Source organism: Argentina silus (genome assembly GCF_951799395.1).
Source record: "Argentina silus genome assembly, chromosome: 6".
NCBI lineage: Eukaryota > Metazoa > Chordata > Actinopteri > Argentiniformes > Argentinidae > Argentina > Argentina silus.
Genome location: NC_139660.1, coordinates 12,431,994 through 12,447,274, shown reverse-complemented (window position 1 = coordinate 12,447,274; position 15,281 = coordinate 12,431,994). Strand labels below are relative to the sequence as shown.

Below are 15,281 nucleotides of genomic sequence, written 5' to 3'. Positions count from 1 at the left end.
TGAGTAAACAGCCTCTTTGCATTTCAGAAAGAGAGATGGATTGAGACAGGGAACAGAGAATGGATAGGGGGAGAGAAGAAGAGAGGAGAGGAGACAGATGTGTAGATTACCCAGGACCTCAGGTGGTCTGCAGGTTTAAAGGAGGAACGGGAGACAGAGGGAGGGCAGACTGATCAATACACTGCCCCTCAAATGATTTGAGTCAAATCCCACTGATAAGGTGATCTGTTTTATCGCAACCACACACCCTGGAACCCCCCTCTATGGGGGTATATTACACAAGGGATTTGGTGAACATTTTTTTAACCACCAGACTTAAAAACATGTAAGTGCAGATGAAGGGGAAGATATGAGGAGAGGTAGCCACTTATTGAGAACATCCCATGAAAAAAACTCAACGGCTAAGTTTCAAACCAACCCCTAGCCCAAGACACTTCAGATCAGAAAGCATGAAATTGCTACAAACAATATGATAATGGCTCTCTAAGTGGAATTGTTGCCATATCCAGTCCCTTTCAGAGCTACAAAAATGCCTAAGGGGTAAGGGGCTTGGGGTTGATTTGTAATTCAGCAAAAAAGCTCTACCTCTGTCTTAGCAGTCTATTTTCTCGCTTTTGGAGCCCTGAACACTCCACCCCCGCCCCTCATTGCGATGATAATGAGACCAGCTGTCTGGAGGAGCTTGCTGAGACCCCTTCTTCCTCTCCTCTCCATGGGGGCGTGCGCTCAGCTGGCCCCTTTCTCCATCTTTTTGGGAACAAGGGAGTCAGGCTGGGAACCTGCACCAAGCACCTGCTCTCTATCAAGTGCCCCCCCCCCCCCAACACACACACAGCTCACAACACTCTAGGCTACATGACACACACACAGTTTTTAAACAGAGACATCAATGACTCCCAAATATCCCCTACTAGCAGCATCTGACAATGTATAAGGACAATATACTGTAGTAAGATCCTTTTGATCAGCACTCTGACAATTTCAGCCTAAGATGGTAACATTTGTTTTGCTTCCTGTAAAAGCATTGTCTCCCAACAGACAGGCCTACAGAGCACTGGAGCTCGGTGTGTATATGTGTGCCCAGGTGTGGATGACTAATAGTTTCCTCCCCTAGACAAAGAAACCAGGCAAAGGAGGGGAGGGGACCACCTGTCATGTGGATGGGGTTAATATGCTGCACACTTGTGTTCAATGAGAAGTCTCCCTTCCAACTGTCTGGATCAATAGGTAACAGCAAACATACACCGCTCTCAACATATCTCATGACAACTCCCTGTATGGACACCTTCTGAAAGGAGTAGGATGCACTTGCTACTCGACAGGTCAGTGTTGGGGTTTTGTGTTGCGTCAAGGTTAGGATTTTGGGAGGATATGCTGACCCTAAAGCTGTATTAAAAAAAAAAAAAAAGCCCTAAAGAACATCTTTCACCAAGAGCCTTAAACAAACAAAGGAGACGAGCAAATTGACGCCATTCATACTTTATTGAAATGAGCTGAAACAGATTGAATCTCCTGTTTTTCATGTCAGGACTCATCAGCTACAGCCATTGGACACAGACGCTCAGGGGCGGTGAGGTTAAGGGAAACATTAAGGGTAAGGGCAAGAATTACTCACATACACTCCATCAGCATCAATACACATCAAATAATAGTAACACAGAGCTGTTTTAACACAAACACTTATCATGATATCATGCAATGCACACATCTCAAATTGGATTCCACTATCACTGTAACCAGTGGCTTGATGTGCAATTTGTACTATGATGTTCTACTTGTATTGTAATATCACATCACAAAACCGTTTGAAAAATAATGTACACATACCACATAGCATCTTTGAGACTAACATAAGTGATTTTTAGTTGGTAAATAACTGTCTGGGTCATTGTCATGCTTTAAAATGTTAAAATATTGTAAACTCACAACTCTGCCTGCCATAGATATTACTGTTCAAAAAGTGCTGACGCATTAAAAGAAAAAAATGAAACAAAGAAATGTACACTGAGAAAAACCCCCCACTGAATTCATTCTTCTTTTTTTTTACCTTCATCATACTGTCATGCAAAACCGTATTTCTGTTAGAGTAAAATTGCAGTGTTACTCATAATAACAAATAAAAACAAACACACAAATTATATTTATTGTTAACATCGTAAGAAAATAGTGGAGCGTTTTCAAAACAACGATTTTAGGAGCTCACAGTGACAACATAAATCATGAGTGTCCATTGTATTTCATAGTACTCTGTTTCATAGTAACACTGTGCATCACAACATTGTAATTTTTCTCTTGTTCTTGTGATCTTTGTTGACCATAAAGACTGAGGCGCATTGACATGTAGTCCAACTGAAATTCAGCATTCAGTCAAATAATATAATAATAATAACAATAATAACAATTATAATAATAAGTTCACATCAAAAACCTAAATGACAGAAGGCCTAATTCAATCAATTAATCAGGTTTCCGGGATGAGTAAAAGGAAATTGTTGTTGTTGCACTATAAGAAGATGTTTCGTGTGAAACAACTAGAAACTTGACATCAGTTCAATCATTCTTATGTACCCTTTATAAGTTGCTTATCATCCTTGAATTGTGGTTACCAATTTTTCATCGAATACAGGCCTCATCATACAATGAATTGTTCCAACTCTAGTGACACGTGTTATCCTAAGGCACTGGCTATTCAGATTTCTGCACTCTGTCGCACAGCAACTACCAGTCATGACCCAGTCAGTCCATTTAGACACATAGCAACTACCAGTCATGACCCAGTCAGTCCATTTAGACACATAGCAACTACCAGTCATCATGACCCAGTCATTCCATTTAGACGCATATCCCTCATGAATCCATATTACAACATTAGGTTTTATGGCGGCTTAGCATCGAAACAGGTAATCCTGGTAGAGGAAAACAGGTCAGGCAATTAGCAGTTTGAAAACTTAGAATGCTTAAATATGGAGGCCCTACATCAAAACATCATGACACAGCCATAAACTAATGCATAACGCATATGTAAACAACCAGCAAGTTGACATAGGGTTTCTGTTGACATACAGTACCCACTTGTGATTATTGCCATAAGCATTAAGGAAGTGCCTCTGAGCATGTCATGAGACACCTTGCTTAAAAACATGTAATAATGTCCTTACGAAGGGCATTTGTAGTAAAGTGTTTGCAGACACAGCCTAAGCTACCTGACCAATGGACAACATGCACAAAGACATCTTGATAAAAAATACTTTTAAGCATATAAGATAAGAGTACTCATCCAGACACAAATGCAAGCTTGAGCCCTATAAGAGAGGCAATAATCTATGATTATGCTAATTTCCATTCAGCACTACAGGAGATTGCTGATGGTTTTGCAGGTGATTGTCATTAAAGGTGCAGTCTCAGTTTCTGTGTTGAACCGGCAGGGCTGAGGGGAAGTGTACTGCGATCTGTTTGGCTGGAAAAACTAAATGGTTTTAATATACATTTGTTTTTGCTTGAGAAGCAATTGTTGGTGCAGAGACAAAATGCATGTAATGCATTAAGACCACAACCGTCATTGCATGATGGACTGCATTTCAACTGTATGATCACCTGTAGATAGTGTTTAACAAAAAAAACTAAAACATAAAATAACAAATAGACTAAAACAAAAACTACATCAAAAGTCCATACATTTTAGTGTTGTTAGTGATATACCCGCTTAGAAAAATATTCCTTTCCTTATTAGGGAACACTAGTGTTCCGTTTCATCTAGGACCAACATTACGCTTACAGTTTACAGTAGTCGTATCAAACCTGTTAAGCCGTCAGTGCATGAGAAAAACAATGAAGATAGCCCTAAGGGTTTTCAGTGAGAAATTACAAACAAGGCCCTTAAATATATAGCATTTACAATTAGATTAGCAGAAAATCACTGTTGAGTAGTTGTACATTATTTTCAAAACATTAACACCAAAATGCCTCAAGGGGTTTGCAACTACCCTGGTTTGCCTCAAACCTCACAAAGCTTTCCTGAAACATTGTGAGGCCCACAATTCAAATTTCAAAACAGGCAAAATCCTTACTTGAGATACGTGTGCGATACGTGTGACACTCAAACCTTCACACACACACATCTAAAATGTTGATTCAATGGAGAATAAGCTGATTTAAAAGGTGCATCACTGTAGAGTAGGATAGGGATATGGCTAAGTTTACGGAAACATTAATGTTTTCCCAAGCACCATATAAAGTCCATCCCTATGTTCAAGCAAAGGTGGGGTTGGAGGGAGGGGATGTGGGAGTGAAATAGTGGTGGACGATATTTTCATCACAGAATAAAGAAGAGCATTATGACGACAAAGAGAATGGCCACTAGGATACCAATCGCGCACCACTGCCGCCGGTCTGCAAGAGAAGGGAGGTTTATTTTTATTTATTTATTTTTATAAACATAAAAAATGCTTTCAGTCATGTAAAGGCATGAGGGATTTGTGCTTTGAAACCTAGCATCTGCATAACTAATAAAAAAAAAAGGTGGAGAACAAGAGAATACAAAAAAACAGTATCTAGGAGCCAAAAAAAAATCACCCAATTTAATTTGACTGTGTCTATCAACCAAGTTCTTCCTGTGTTGTAGGAGGGCCTTGTCATGTTTCCTGTGGGTGTACACTACTGACAAACCCTTACAAGGACGTGCCACTCTGGTGAGAGGGGAGGGGGCACCTTTCCTTCCTCCCCTGTTTCTGACCCTGGTTGACTCCAGGGAGTCTCGTAGGAAGAGCTTCCGTTCAACAGGAAGTAGACGCCTAGGCCGTCTCTGTCAGATTTACATCATCATTTAATATCCACTACAGTGAAAATTGAAAACATTTTTAGCTGAAAATCAGACTTCTGAGTATTAACCATAACAATGTGCAACGAAAGATTTAGTTGATGTCTGCAAGGCCCTTTGGGCTGGATAGGCGACCTTTCTCAGGCAGACACTATTTGGTAACAGATGACCACCCCCTGCTTTTCTCCCTTGCATATAATTAGCCATTGTATCAAAAGAACACAGCTGGTGATCATGACCAGAGGGCAAAACTCACCGCTGTTCATGTGAGAGACCTTAGCCAGCTTCTTCATGACGTTGTCCAGTCTAGAATGAGTGCTGTCTATCTCATGGGAGAAGTCATCTAGCATCCTGTAACAGAGGAAAATCACTCAGGATGATATTTCTTCTTAACTCACACTTGTAGTGCGCAACAATACTGTAGTTCTCACAAAACTTTCGCCAGATTTGGTGAAAGAATCTTGAAGAATTTGTTGCTTGTTTGAAATCAATTGTCCCTTCAATTTGAAATGTTACACTATAGTTGCAGACTGTATGTGTGGGCTAAGCAATAGGCAATGAATCTTACACTGCCTGTTCATCCAGCTCCATGCCAATCCTCTCAGACATGTTCTTCAACACCCCGATGGTCCCTGACACCAGCTCCAGCTGATCATCCTGCTGATCTGCAATGAGCTGATACACATTTGCACAGCACACACACGTACAATAGTCAACTGCATCCACTTAGGTTATCATGCTATCATGTTGGCTTCTTAGTTGGGTACAACTGATAAAGGGGAAAATGCGCAAAATGAGTAAATAAATAAATAATTTAAAATGTGAAAACAAGCACGTAAGTCAATGTCATCCACGAAAACCATCATGTTAATTTCACCCACACCCACTGCATCGTACAACTTATGTGGGGAGAAACGTGTAAAATGACAATACAACATAAATATACATGAGAATTTGTGCACATGTACAAACATTTATTGACACAGATCGGCAAACATCCCCATGAGCTACCTGCTGCTGGGTTTGCTGCTCCTCAATGAACTGGGAGTTTGCGGTCTGTAGCCCTCTGTCCAGCCGGGTGTATTTGTCAGGTCCTGGTTGCCAGATTGGGCCTTGAGACCCACTGTCCCCTAACAGAGCCTGGGGGAGACATGTATTGAATTACATGAGTTCTACTGGAATATGCATAGAGAGTTATTCAACTTCAGTCCTCTGTGCAATGACCTTGTTGTTTAGTAAAAATCCTTTGTCTAGCAAATGTGAACTGAAGACATTTTCAGCAAATGCATTACTTGTGACACTAACAACCATCTGCTACTTAGAATGTGACATTTCTGACATGGATGCCATCACACTGCATAATGCCAACAACATGAAAGTCTCCTTCAGTGAGATCTTAATCCAAACGTTTCAACAAACCTGTCTGTTTTTCTTCTCTGACATGGCTAAAGCCATTGGACTGGACATGTGGTCTTTCATTTCCTAAGAACAGATAATTACAGCCTTAAGGTAACACACAGCTCATGACACTAAACAATTGAATGCAAGGATGGTTCAAATCATTATATCTCATCATGAGAAGAGATGCTTCGCTACTTATGAGAGTGAGAGTAATATCATGACCAAACATGTACTAGTGTTAAGTTCATTCTCCTTACTCTCAGTTAAAAATAAGCTAAATCTTCCACACAACCATACATCTAATAGACTATACAAAGCTGATTTGGGAATGATGGTTAGTGTCATAAGGAAACTTAATTCCTAACAAGCGTGTGTACCTTAACCGTTTGTCTAGTGCTTGTGATGAAAGCTTTTCTTTTGGTCAGCTCCACAGCATCCAGGTTGAACTTCTTAGGATTGGATTCAACAATACTTGCACTCAACATTAAGGTAAATTCCATAAGACAGAAGTTATGCTCCTACTGCATATTACATGAAAAACCCATTCTGACTTGGTCTTAAAATGTGGTACTGTGATCAGATCATGAGTGTCACAAATGCTTGATCTGATGACAAATGTTTGCGTCCTCACCTTAAAATGTGTTCCATCAGCATTCTCAATGCACTATGAAAGTCCATACGTGACTTGCAGATGCAATGTTAACATAACTGGAGACACTCACTCATTCATTTTTGGAGATAGACGTCACCATTATGATTGCTAGCAAAAGTTAGTCTGAGCGGTTGCTAACGAAAGGTAAATATGTTCAGATTTTTACCCATGGTTCACTAAGCTTGCCAGAATTAACCAGAAGCGCATTTCTGTCCTCTCTGTTCCTTACAAGCTGGATTTCTAAATCACGCTCCTGGGCCAATGTTGTGGCCTTAAAGGGACACTTCACCATTTTTTTCCTTCATCACATTCATTATTTCCAGCACCATACCAGTGTCTCCATATGTGAAAACAAAACAAACAAACAAAAAGTTAGGACATAGCAACTGACGAAGAGCTCTAATAAACTGCATTTCCCTTGAGGCTGCGTCTCTCCGGTGCTGAGTCTCCGCACACACTACACGACTGTTCATCATCAAATTTAATTTGTGATCAGCTGCATACATCTAGCCATACAGGAGTGAAGGACTAGGACACAGACTTTTTTCTTTCTCCTGTTTATTCTCGACGACAGGCATGAAGCAGCGACCACTAGCGGCAGAAACTGATATTCAAAACTCATACAAATATAACGTTGAGGTTTCTGCATTGTGGTCAGATTCTGTTGGGTCTTGCCATAGAGACAAAATTACCCTGATTGGCCCAATTTTGACAAAACTATGGTGAAAGACGTGTCTTGCCATAGAGATTGTTTAGGGATTTCAAGGTGAGACAGATGAATCATTAAACACATTATAATAGTGTGAAATGTGGAGAGTGTTAGAGTGTAGGTAAATGCAATAGGTCTATAGCCAACAAATTTGGGAATAATATTTTGAGAAATCAACACAAAGCTGTTAGACGCAAGACTGATGAATTAAATGAGCACTACACTATCCGGTAACTCTTCAGTCTGGCTAGGAATGCAGCTGTAGGAGTGTAGCCTAATACAGTAAATTAATGCAAAATGAATTTGGAAATAATATTTTGTGAGTGAAGTCTGATATGCAGCATCATTTAATAACAAAACCTGGCCTATATGAATACGGAAACCAGAGTTGTGTAACCAAGGTTTATAGCTAGTCGCATTTGTAACCAAATAATTTGCCTGTGCAAATATTTTGTCTTCGCCTATTGGTGAAATTAGTGTTTCAAGTAAAAGCATCTTATATCAATAGAGTTAGTACGATAGTAGCTATTATGGCGCCCAAATAATTTTCTCTTTGGTCACAGAAAGTGATCGCACCTAGAGAAAAGCCCTCGTTGTGCGCACCAGGGACACAGCATTGTAAAACAGAGACAACCAGAGTGTCATAGTAAAAAGTTTATGAATAAACATGCTTGCTTCATTCACAGGCTTCTCCATCACTCTCCTTTTATAGAGGGTTAGGGTTAGCGCTACATCATTCGTGGGGGACATGTTTACTGTACACTTGTTTGTATTTGCATTTGGGAGAGACATCTCGTTCCTTACTCCTTTCATTGGAGCGAAAAGTGATGAGGTAGTTCTTAAAACAAACATAAACATGGTTCGTTCATTTAAAAATGATACAACATGAACAATACAAGGGGGTACACCAACCAGCGTAGAGCATAGCCCCAGCATCGACTCACCGTGCCTACAACATCAAAGGGCCTCCCTAGACTCTGAAGTCAGGTACGGAGTACTACGGACTATGAGTCATGCTTTGGCTAGGCTACTTCTATCAGATCTCATAGAATGTGGTGCCAAAATTGGGACATTTTAAGACAAAGTCTGAATAGGATCTAAATCCAAACATTGAATACTTGAAACTCACTGCAGACCTACTTTATTCGATCAAGAAGTGCCTTGCATCCTTAAACCACCCATGTTCAAGGTGTTTCACCTAAAAGGTTGAAAGGATATTGATGGTCTCATCGAGGTCCTCCAGGTCCCATTCGATGGACCGCAAACTATTCCTCAACTCATTGGTGGTCCAGTCCACCTCTTCCTTGGAAGCACCACCGGGGTCCTGCAACAATTCGTTCCATCTCTGATGGAGTCCTTGAGCTGTGTTTACAGCCTTCTGTACCTCACTATGAAATAACAGAGAAACACTTTATAATAAAACATAAATTAACTATGATGGTAGCTAACTAAGATAGCTCTTTTGTTATGCAACACAAACGTCCGGCTCTCTAAGCCAAACTACCAAACTAAACTGACAGCTGTCAAACACGAATGCGTAGCTAGTTTAGATAAATGTTACAGAGCTTGTTCGCTAGCTGCGACAAATCCTCTTTGTTCCAAGCTAGCAGCGAGCTAACATTAGCATTCCTTGCTAAGCTTAGATATCAGATGGCAGAGAAGATAGCTAAGTTAGCTAGCTGGCTTGTGAATCCTCTCTTACCCTTTGACGACGAAAAACGGATCTTCCATAGACATTTTGCTAATCAATTTACTGCAATAGCTACTACTGTTTGAACGTCATGCTCCTTCAAGGGGCATGCTTGCCTTGTTGACTGTCAAAAACAACATCAAAACGGTGTTCTGTTTACATGCGGGCATACGACGCCTGTCTCGCTCAACGCTTCAATGACGTCACCGTTTGTTTCCGGTTTAAAGTTCAATTATCACATAATATTTATATTTCACATAATTAGTGGGCTTGCATCAGCAAGTCCAACTCTTGTTATTCCAGTTACTTACTTTACTTTCACTTATGATGATATGAATAATGATGCATTTTTTTTGACAACCATCTTATACCTTTCAAGCTATTTACACCAATCCAACTGTAAAATGTGAAAATGATGATCCTTGTACAATTATTCTGATACCTATTATACTTTTTAAAATATTAAACAATTCTTAACTGAAAACTGGAATTTACAGGACGTTAATGGTGGCCATTACATTGCCTAGCAACTAGTTTTAAATTAACAAGTACTTTGCTTTACTTCAACAAGTCCAACTGTAGTTAGTGGGCTTACTTCAACAAGTCCAACTGTAGTTAGTGGGCTTACTTCAACAAGTCCAACTAAAGTTCTTCATATTACTTACTACTTTACTTTCACTTATTAGTGGGCTTGCTTTAGCCATGGTGATGTATGGCATCATGGAGGGAGGTTAAGGGAGACGTCTTCAGTTTCACAAAGCACGTAGAAACAACTTGCTTCAGCTATGAAAGAACAGAGAAACACATTATAATAAAACACAAATAAATAGGGTAGCTAGCTATCTTAGAAACTAGCCCCCTGTACAAGTTTTTCTCCCTTTAATAAAAAAAAAAATCCTTCTTCTAGCATTGCGACTGCCTATGGCCCCTGGTCTGAGCATTGATTACTTTATCTTATGATGACTGATGGATAGATGATTCACTTACTTAAACAAATGTATTTGTTGTCTGTTGTCTGTTGTCGTCTGCTAAATGCCATAAATGTAAATAAATGTAAATGTAATCTTTTATCTTTATCCATCTGTCCATCCCACTTTCTTTCAACTACTCAGTCATCATTCTTTCTTCCTATTGTCAGTCACTATTGCTTTCTCAGTATAACTCTTATGAAACTTTTAATTTGATTGATCTATCGCTCATCTATACATCCATATCCTCTATCAAACCATCTTTAAATTATTTACACAACCAAAATAACACTGTGCAAGCCCACAAAGTTTCTTCTGGAATTTATTTTTCTCTTTAGATAGTGATCCTGTGTGGCTCTGTGGCTCAGTTGGTATAGAGCATGGTGCTAGCAATGCTTAAGTGGGTTTGATTCCTGCTGGGAATATATATATATATATATACACCATAAATGTGTGCACTCACTGTACTGTAAGTCCTTTAAAGTAGCAGGGCGTAAGTCTGTTGGAAATGTGCCACCTCTGGCCACCGTGGTGAAATTCAGTTCTGAGTTCCAAACAACAACATCCTCCCTAATAATAATATAACCCCCCGAAATGGACTTGTAGTGTCGGACATTAGCTGGCCAGTAACAACATGTTAACCGAGTGTCGGGTAGGACACTCCATTTTAGAAAGTGCTTTCACAGGATAAAAACAGTGTTCGTTAATGAAATCTTTCTTTCAAGGGAACGATTAAATCAGATTAAACATAGTCATTAGAACTATTAGGAAGCTTTTAGAAGGCTTGAATGTTACATATTGCACTTTTAAGACAAGAATCTGCTAAATTGCATGTATAGGTATCTTATCTGATTAGCACAATAATATGAAGCAGGACACAACTAACATTTTGGCCTTGTAGGATACTGTTTTCACAATATTTTCATCAGAAGAACAGAAGAGGAGGAAAGCATTAAAGGGATGTTCCACTTCTTTTTTTTTCTTGTTTGGCCATGACCTTGGGTCTCGTTGATAAGCCCAGACAGTTTTTAGTTACATATGTTGGTTCCTTAAATACTGAGTAGTCATATTTTGGGCCCCATTCATTCTGGAAATATGTCCAAAACACATTGCAGACACTCCAATCCACTCATATTATGACAGGTTCCCTCTCTGAAGACTTTGTCTGCATTATTTTTCAAACAAAGTCACTTTGTCATCCTGTAATACACTTTTGCATTTTTGTTGTCATTAGAACAAAATTCTCAAGTGAATTACAGCATAGTAAATTGACTTTAAAAATATATATAATGCCGACAAAGTCTTCAGAGAGGAATTATGTCATAATATTAGTTGATTGGAGTGTCTGCAAGGTGTTTTGGACATATTCCTAGAATGGGGCCCTATTGTGTAAATTGAGTATCTGGCTGTTTTAAGTCAATCTTTTTTTTTGTCAATTTTACAATTCTTTATAATCCCTTTTAGTCAAAGGATTCGTGTGCTCTTGTTTGTTTTAGGCAACTACAAATGAGTAATTATTTATATACAAATGCAGATACATGTGGGGTGCAGTTTCTTTCCAGTGTCATGTTATAATTAAATGTTCATGTTATATTTAATTAATTACTCTTACACAGCAACTACATGTTTTTATCCAGATGATGCTTTTCATTTTGGATCATCAACATGAATAACATGCATAAGCGTTGCGTCATGTCCCTTCCCTAATCTTTGTGTTTATGCTAACCTGACCACAGAGTGAGAACAATGTATCTCTATGGACCTGATCAACACTCCAAAACAATGAGTTGACAAATCTCCATTGCGTTTTACTATGTATTACAGGGGAGAGGCCTTAAACTATTTTCCATTCTGAGTACATTTCAACACACCCCTCCCCCACACACATACCTAACAGTCTCCTGACCCAAAGCTTGTCCTGAAACAAAACACCACTACCCTCCCCCTCCTAACGGTTCCATTCACTAGCATTTGCCTTTGCCAACACACAGCACAAAAGCATCATGTGACCAGGCTGAAAACAGTCAAAGCATTACATCAACCCAGGAAGTCGGCCATCAAAATAAAAGATACTCTTTAAAGGGGACATGCTCCATATAATAATCGGCGTTGCTGTTTTTTTGAAAAAGACTGAAAATATTGAAGTTAAATGCCCATATCTACAGAAAGGCTATTGCTAAAATAACACAAACTATGTAGGTAGGTAGAATCATCTATAGTAAGAAGGGTATTCTACATGCAATATCTCTTCAATGTCCAATTAGGCTACATTTACAACATTAGTTTGTGTGGTGTGCATCTTGTATTTTGTGCATTTATGAGATATAGACAGGTTGTACCCTTCTTGGGTGCATCCCTTAATTTGTTTTTCAGCCAAACAGCAGTCCTGCCATTTGGTTTGATATTGGGCTTGAAATGTTACCACTCTCAAATTCATAGGTGGTGCTATGGATGCAATGACTCAGTCCATGAGATGAAAACATTGAAGCTTTAATGTTTCTCAAGAAAGAAATTGTTTACAAACAATGGAGTAAAACAACCTTTGGTGTATGATGAGGTAAGATAGTTGTACTGAGCTTGTGGCTTTCATAAGTTATAGGCTATTCTTCTAAACCAATGGGTATATCATTAACTGTAATGACCAAAACAGCTGTAAATAGTATAGACTGTTCCTTTAAATCACTGTCCCACGTTCGTATTCAAATTTCATGTATCTCCTTTGCGCGTGCCCATTGGTCCGTGTAGATTTGGCGGGGCGTAATTCATTGTGATTGTAAAAGACGACATGTGTTTTCATTGGCTAGCGTAATTGTTACGTTGGGGTATAAATTAATCTTAAAAATAGAAACAGTCCCATTCCTCTGTAGGCTAGACTGTTGACAAGAGAAGAGTGTGAAACGGTAATGCACCCCTTTAATCGCTTCACCCCATGCAAGTGAGCGCACTGAATTATCAAGCAAGCCAAATTACTCTGCGCTGTTCACTTGAGAACTATGAGGCAGGTTGTGCGTTCATCACATAGCCTATAACGATTTTCTAAAGCAAACAGCTACGTCATTGTTGATACTGAACTCGGGGGCGACTTGGAGGCGACCGTCAAGTGGGAAAAAACAACTTCAAACCTCCTTCAATAGGCCTAGAGGACTTTTGGATTACTTTGTTCGCTCTTGAAAGACTGACTGCATTCTACTAGCATTCTACTACTACCTTATTGATTTAAAAACATTATTCAATCATGGAGTATAAAGTTGAGGCGCATCGGATTATGAGCATTTCACTCGGGAAAATTTACAATTCCCGAGTACAACGCGGTGGTATCAAACTACACAAAAATCTACTTGTTTCTCTCGTTCTTCGGAGCGCCCGGCAAGTGTACCTGAGTGACTACTATGGCGGCGTATGCTTGAGCGCCCAGCATGGCGACGCCAGAGAGTGGTGTGAGGGAGACTACATGGACTCGGATCAAGACAAATTGATCCCTACCGCGACGGAGAATTTACCAGAATCTCTGGACGCCCCTGGTGTGGCAGTGGTCAAAGAGGAGCCGAGTGAGGGCATTGAAGCCTCCACCACACAGCACGCAGAAACCCCAGAAATCGCTGAGCACGAATGCACCGAAAGTGTGGCTTCAGATTCAGAATGCAGCGACCCAAAAAACCCGGGAGAGAGCTCGGCGTCTGTCCAGACCTCTATAGAGGTTGCTGTTATCTCACCAAACTCCAATAGCGTCCTCTTACCGACTGAATCAAAAGCGGCCACAGAAGCACCGGTCGGCGAACCGGTTGAGAAAAATTCGCAAGTACTCAAAGTGCACCAGTCTTGTCCGAACAGGAAACGGAGTGCGGAAAACTCAGAACTCGACTCCCCATCGAAAAGAACGAAAGTAACTGTTTCAAGTGTTTCTCCTGCTAGCGATGAGAAAGAAGGAACAGAAGAAATGGACACCAGCAATGTATCGAATTTAATAACGATTTTCGGTTCCAGTTTTTCAGGACTCTTGAGTAAGGACGGAGCGCACCCTGATTCTGAGGCAGAAGAAAGTGATTCTGGGTCTGGGCAAATCTGTTGTGATCAAATGCTGAAAAACCTCAACCCTTGGAGTACTGCAATTGTCGCCTTTTAGACACTGAAATGTAGGGTTTGGTAGCAATCTTGAGAATTTTATTGGGACCTTTTGTATTTGGCAAAGTTCCAACAGACATAGATAATGAAGTTCTATGCGTTAGAGCACGTGGTGAAACGTGGGCGCCAGAGTAGTGAAATTGGAATTCCCCTTTCACACTATGGAAGTAGCCTTTTACACGGAACTGTAACTTGTTTTCTGTGTGACATCTTGTTGAAGGATAGGATGTGAGCGAGCTGGCCCCACAGCACTGAGTTGAGGGATGATAGAAATGCAAACCGGTCAACAAACGTGTTCGCTACAGTGTTGCTAAAGCTCCCAGAAACAACTGTAGATGTATTATGAAAGGCCTACGTTTGATATCATGGATGATGTTACAGGACTGAATACATGTGACCACTCAAAGCTGACGCTCTGTTGACATTTACTACGTTCACATTTCACTGTCTTTGTTTTATAAAGACCTGTATATTTGTAATCTTGTGCCTGTAAATATTGTTTTCCCATGCCCTATTCTGAATCTATGTATTTTGGTATGTACCATTGATCATGATAATTGCGTGGTGTACACGTATTAAAACATTTTGTCTAATGTTTCACTTTTCTTTGCTCTCTTATTTCACTGGGTTTGCATAATTCAGCAAGTGTTACAACAGAGCTAGTCTCAGGTGTCTCTTAGTTGGTATGGGTGGGCAAATTAACAGTGGTGGTACAAATACCATTGTATTTTCACACAGAATGTCTATTTATAATAGTAAATATGTTATACCAACATGTGCATTGTTTGACCATTCAAGTAATGCAATTTACATCATTTACCCTTTTGCTGTTAAATTAATTAATACAGAGGCCTATGGCAATTTGTTGCCAGTGGAGAAATGATAAGCTTAACTTAAAATGATAAGTCAATTTATTTGGTCAC

General features: G+C 39.8%; 2 protein-coding genes across 2 annotated transcripts; one reads left to right on the top strand and one right to left on the bottom strand.

Annotated features, from left to right (window-relative positions):
- Positions 1 to 1,469: 1,469 nt before the first annotated feature.
- On the bottom strand, positions 1,470 to 9,434 carry stx6 (syntaxin 6). The gene is made up of 8 exons (XM_083672205.1): positions 9,281 to 9,434; positions 8,798 to 8,966; positions 6,595 to 6,690; positions 6,236 to 6,298; positions 5,828 to 5,956; positions 5,385 to 5,491; positions 5,073 to 5,167; positions 1,470 to 4,389 (listed from the first exon to the last, which is right to left on the bottom strand). Exons 1-8 carry the CDS (start codon positions 9,313 to 9,315, stop codon positions 4,313 to 4,315), a joined length of 771 nt encoding a protein of 256 aa, XP_083528331.1. The 5' UTR covers positions 9,316 to 9,434; the 3' UTR covers positions 1,470 to 4,312.
- Positions 9,435 to 13,108: 3,674 nt separating this feature from the next.
- On the top strand, positions 13,109 to 14,955 carry ier5 (immediate early response 5). The gene has a single exon (XM_083672560.1). The coding sequence runs from the start codon at positions 13,472 to 13,474 to the stop codon at positions 14,357 to 14,359; it is 888 nt and encodes a 295-aa protein (XP_083528686.1). The 5' UTR covers positions 13,109 to 13,471; the 3' UTR covers positions 14,360 to 14,955.
- Positions 14,956 to 15,281: the final 326 nt, after the last annotated feature.

Excerpts from the sequence above, each read along its gene's own strand:
- stx6 (XM_083672205.1), bottom strand. The coding sequence starts at position 9,315 with ATGTCTATGGAAGATCCGTTTTTCGTCGTCAAAGG. Across the intron at positions 5,957-6,235 it reads CAGAGAAGAAAAACAGACAG|GCTCTGTTAGGGGACAGTGG; the intron begins GTTTGTTGAAAC and ends TGTCTCCCCCAG. Across the intron at positions 4,390-5,072 it reads GGTCTCTCACATGAACAGCG|ACCGGCGGCAGTGGTGCGCG; the intron begins GTGAGTTTTGCC and ends CTTCTCTTGCAG.
- ier5 (XM_083672560.1), top strand. The coding sequence starts at position 13,472 with ATGGAGTATAAAGTTGAGGCGCATCGGATTATGAGCATTTCACTCGGG.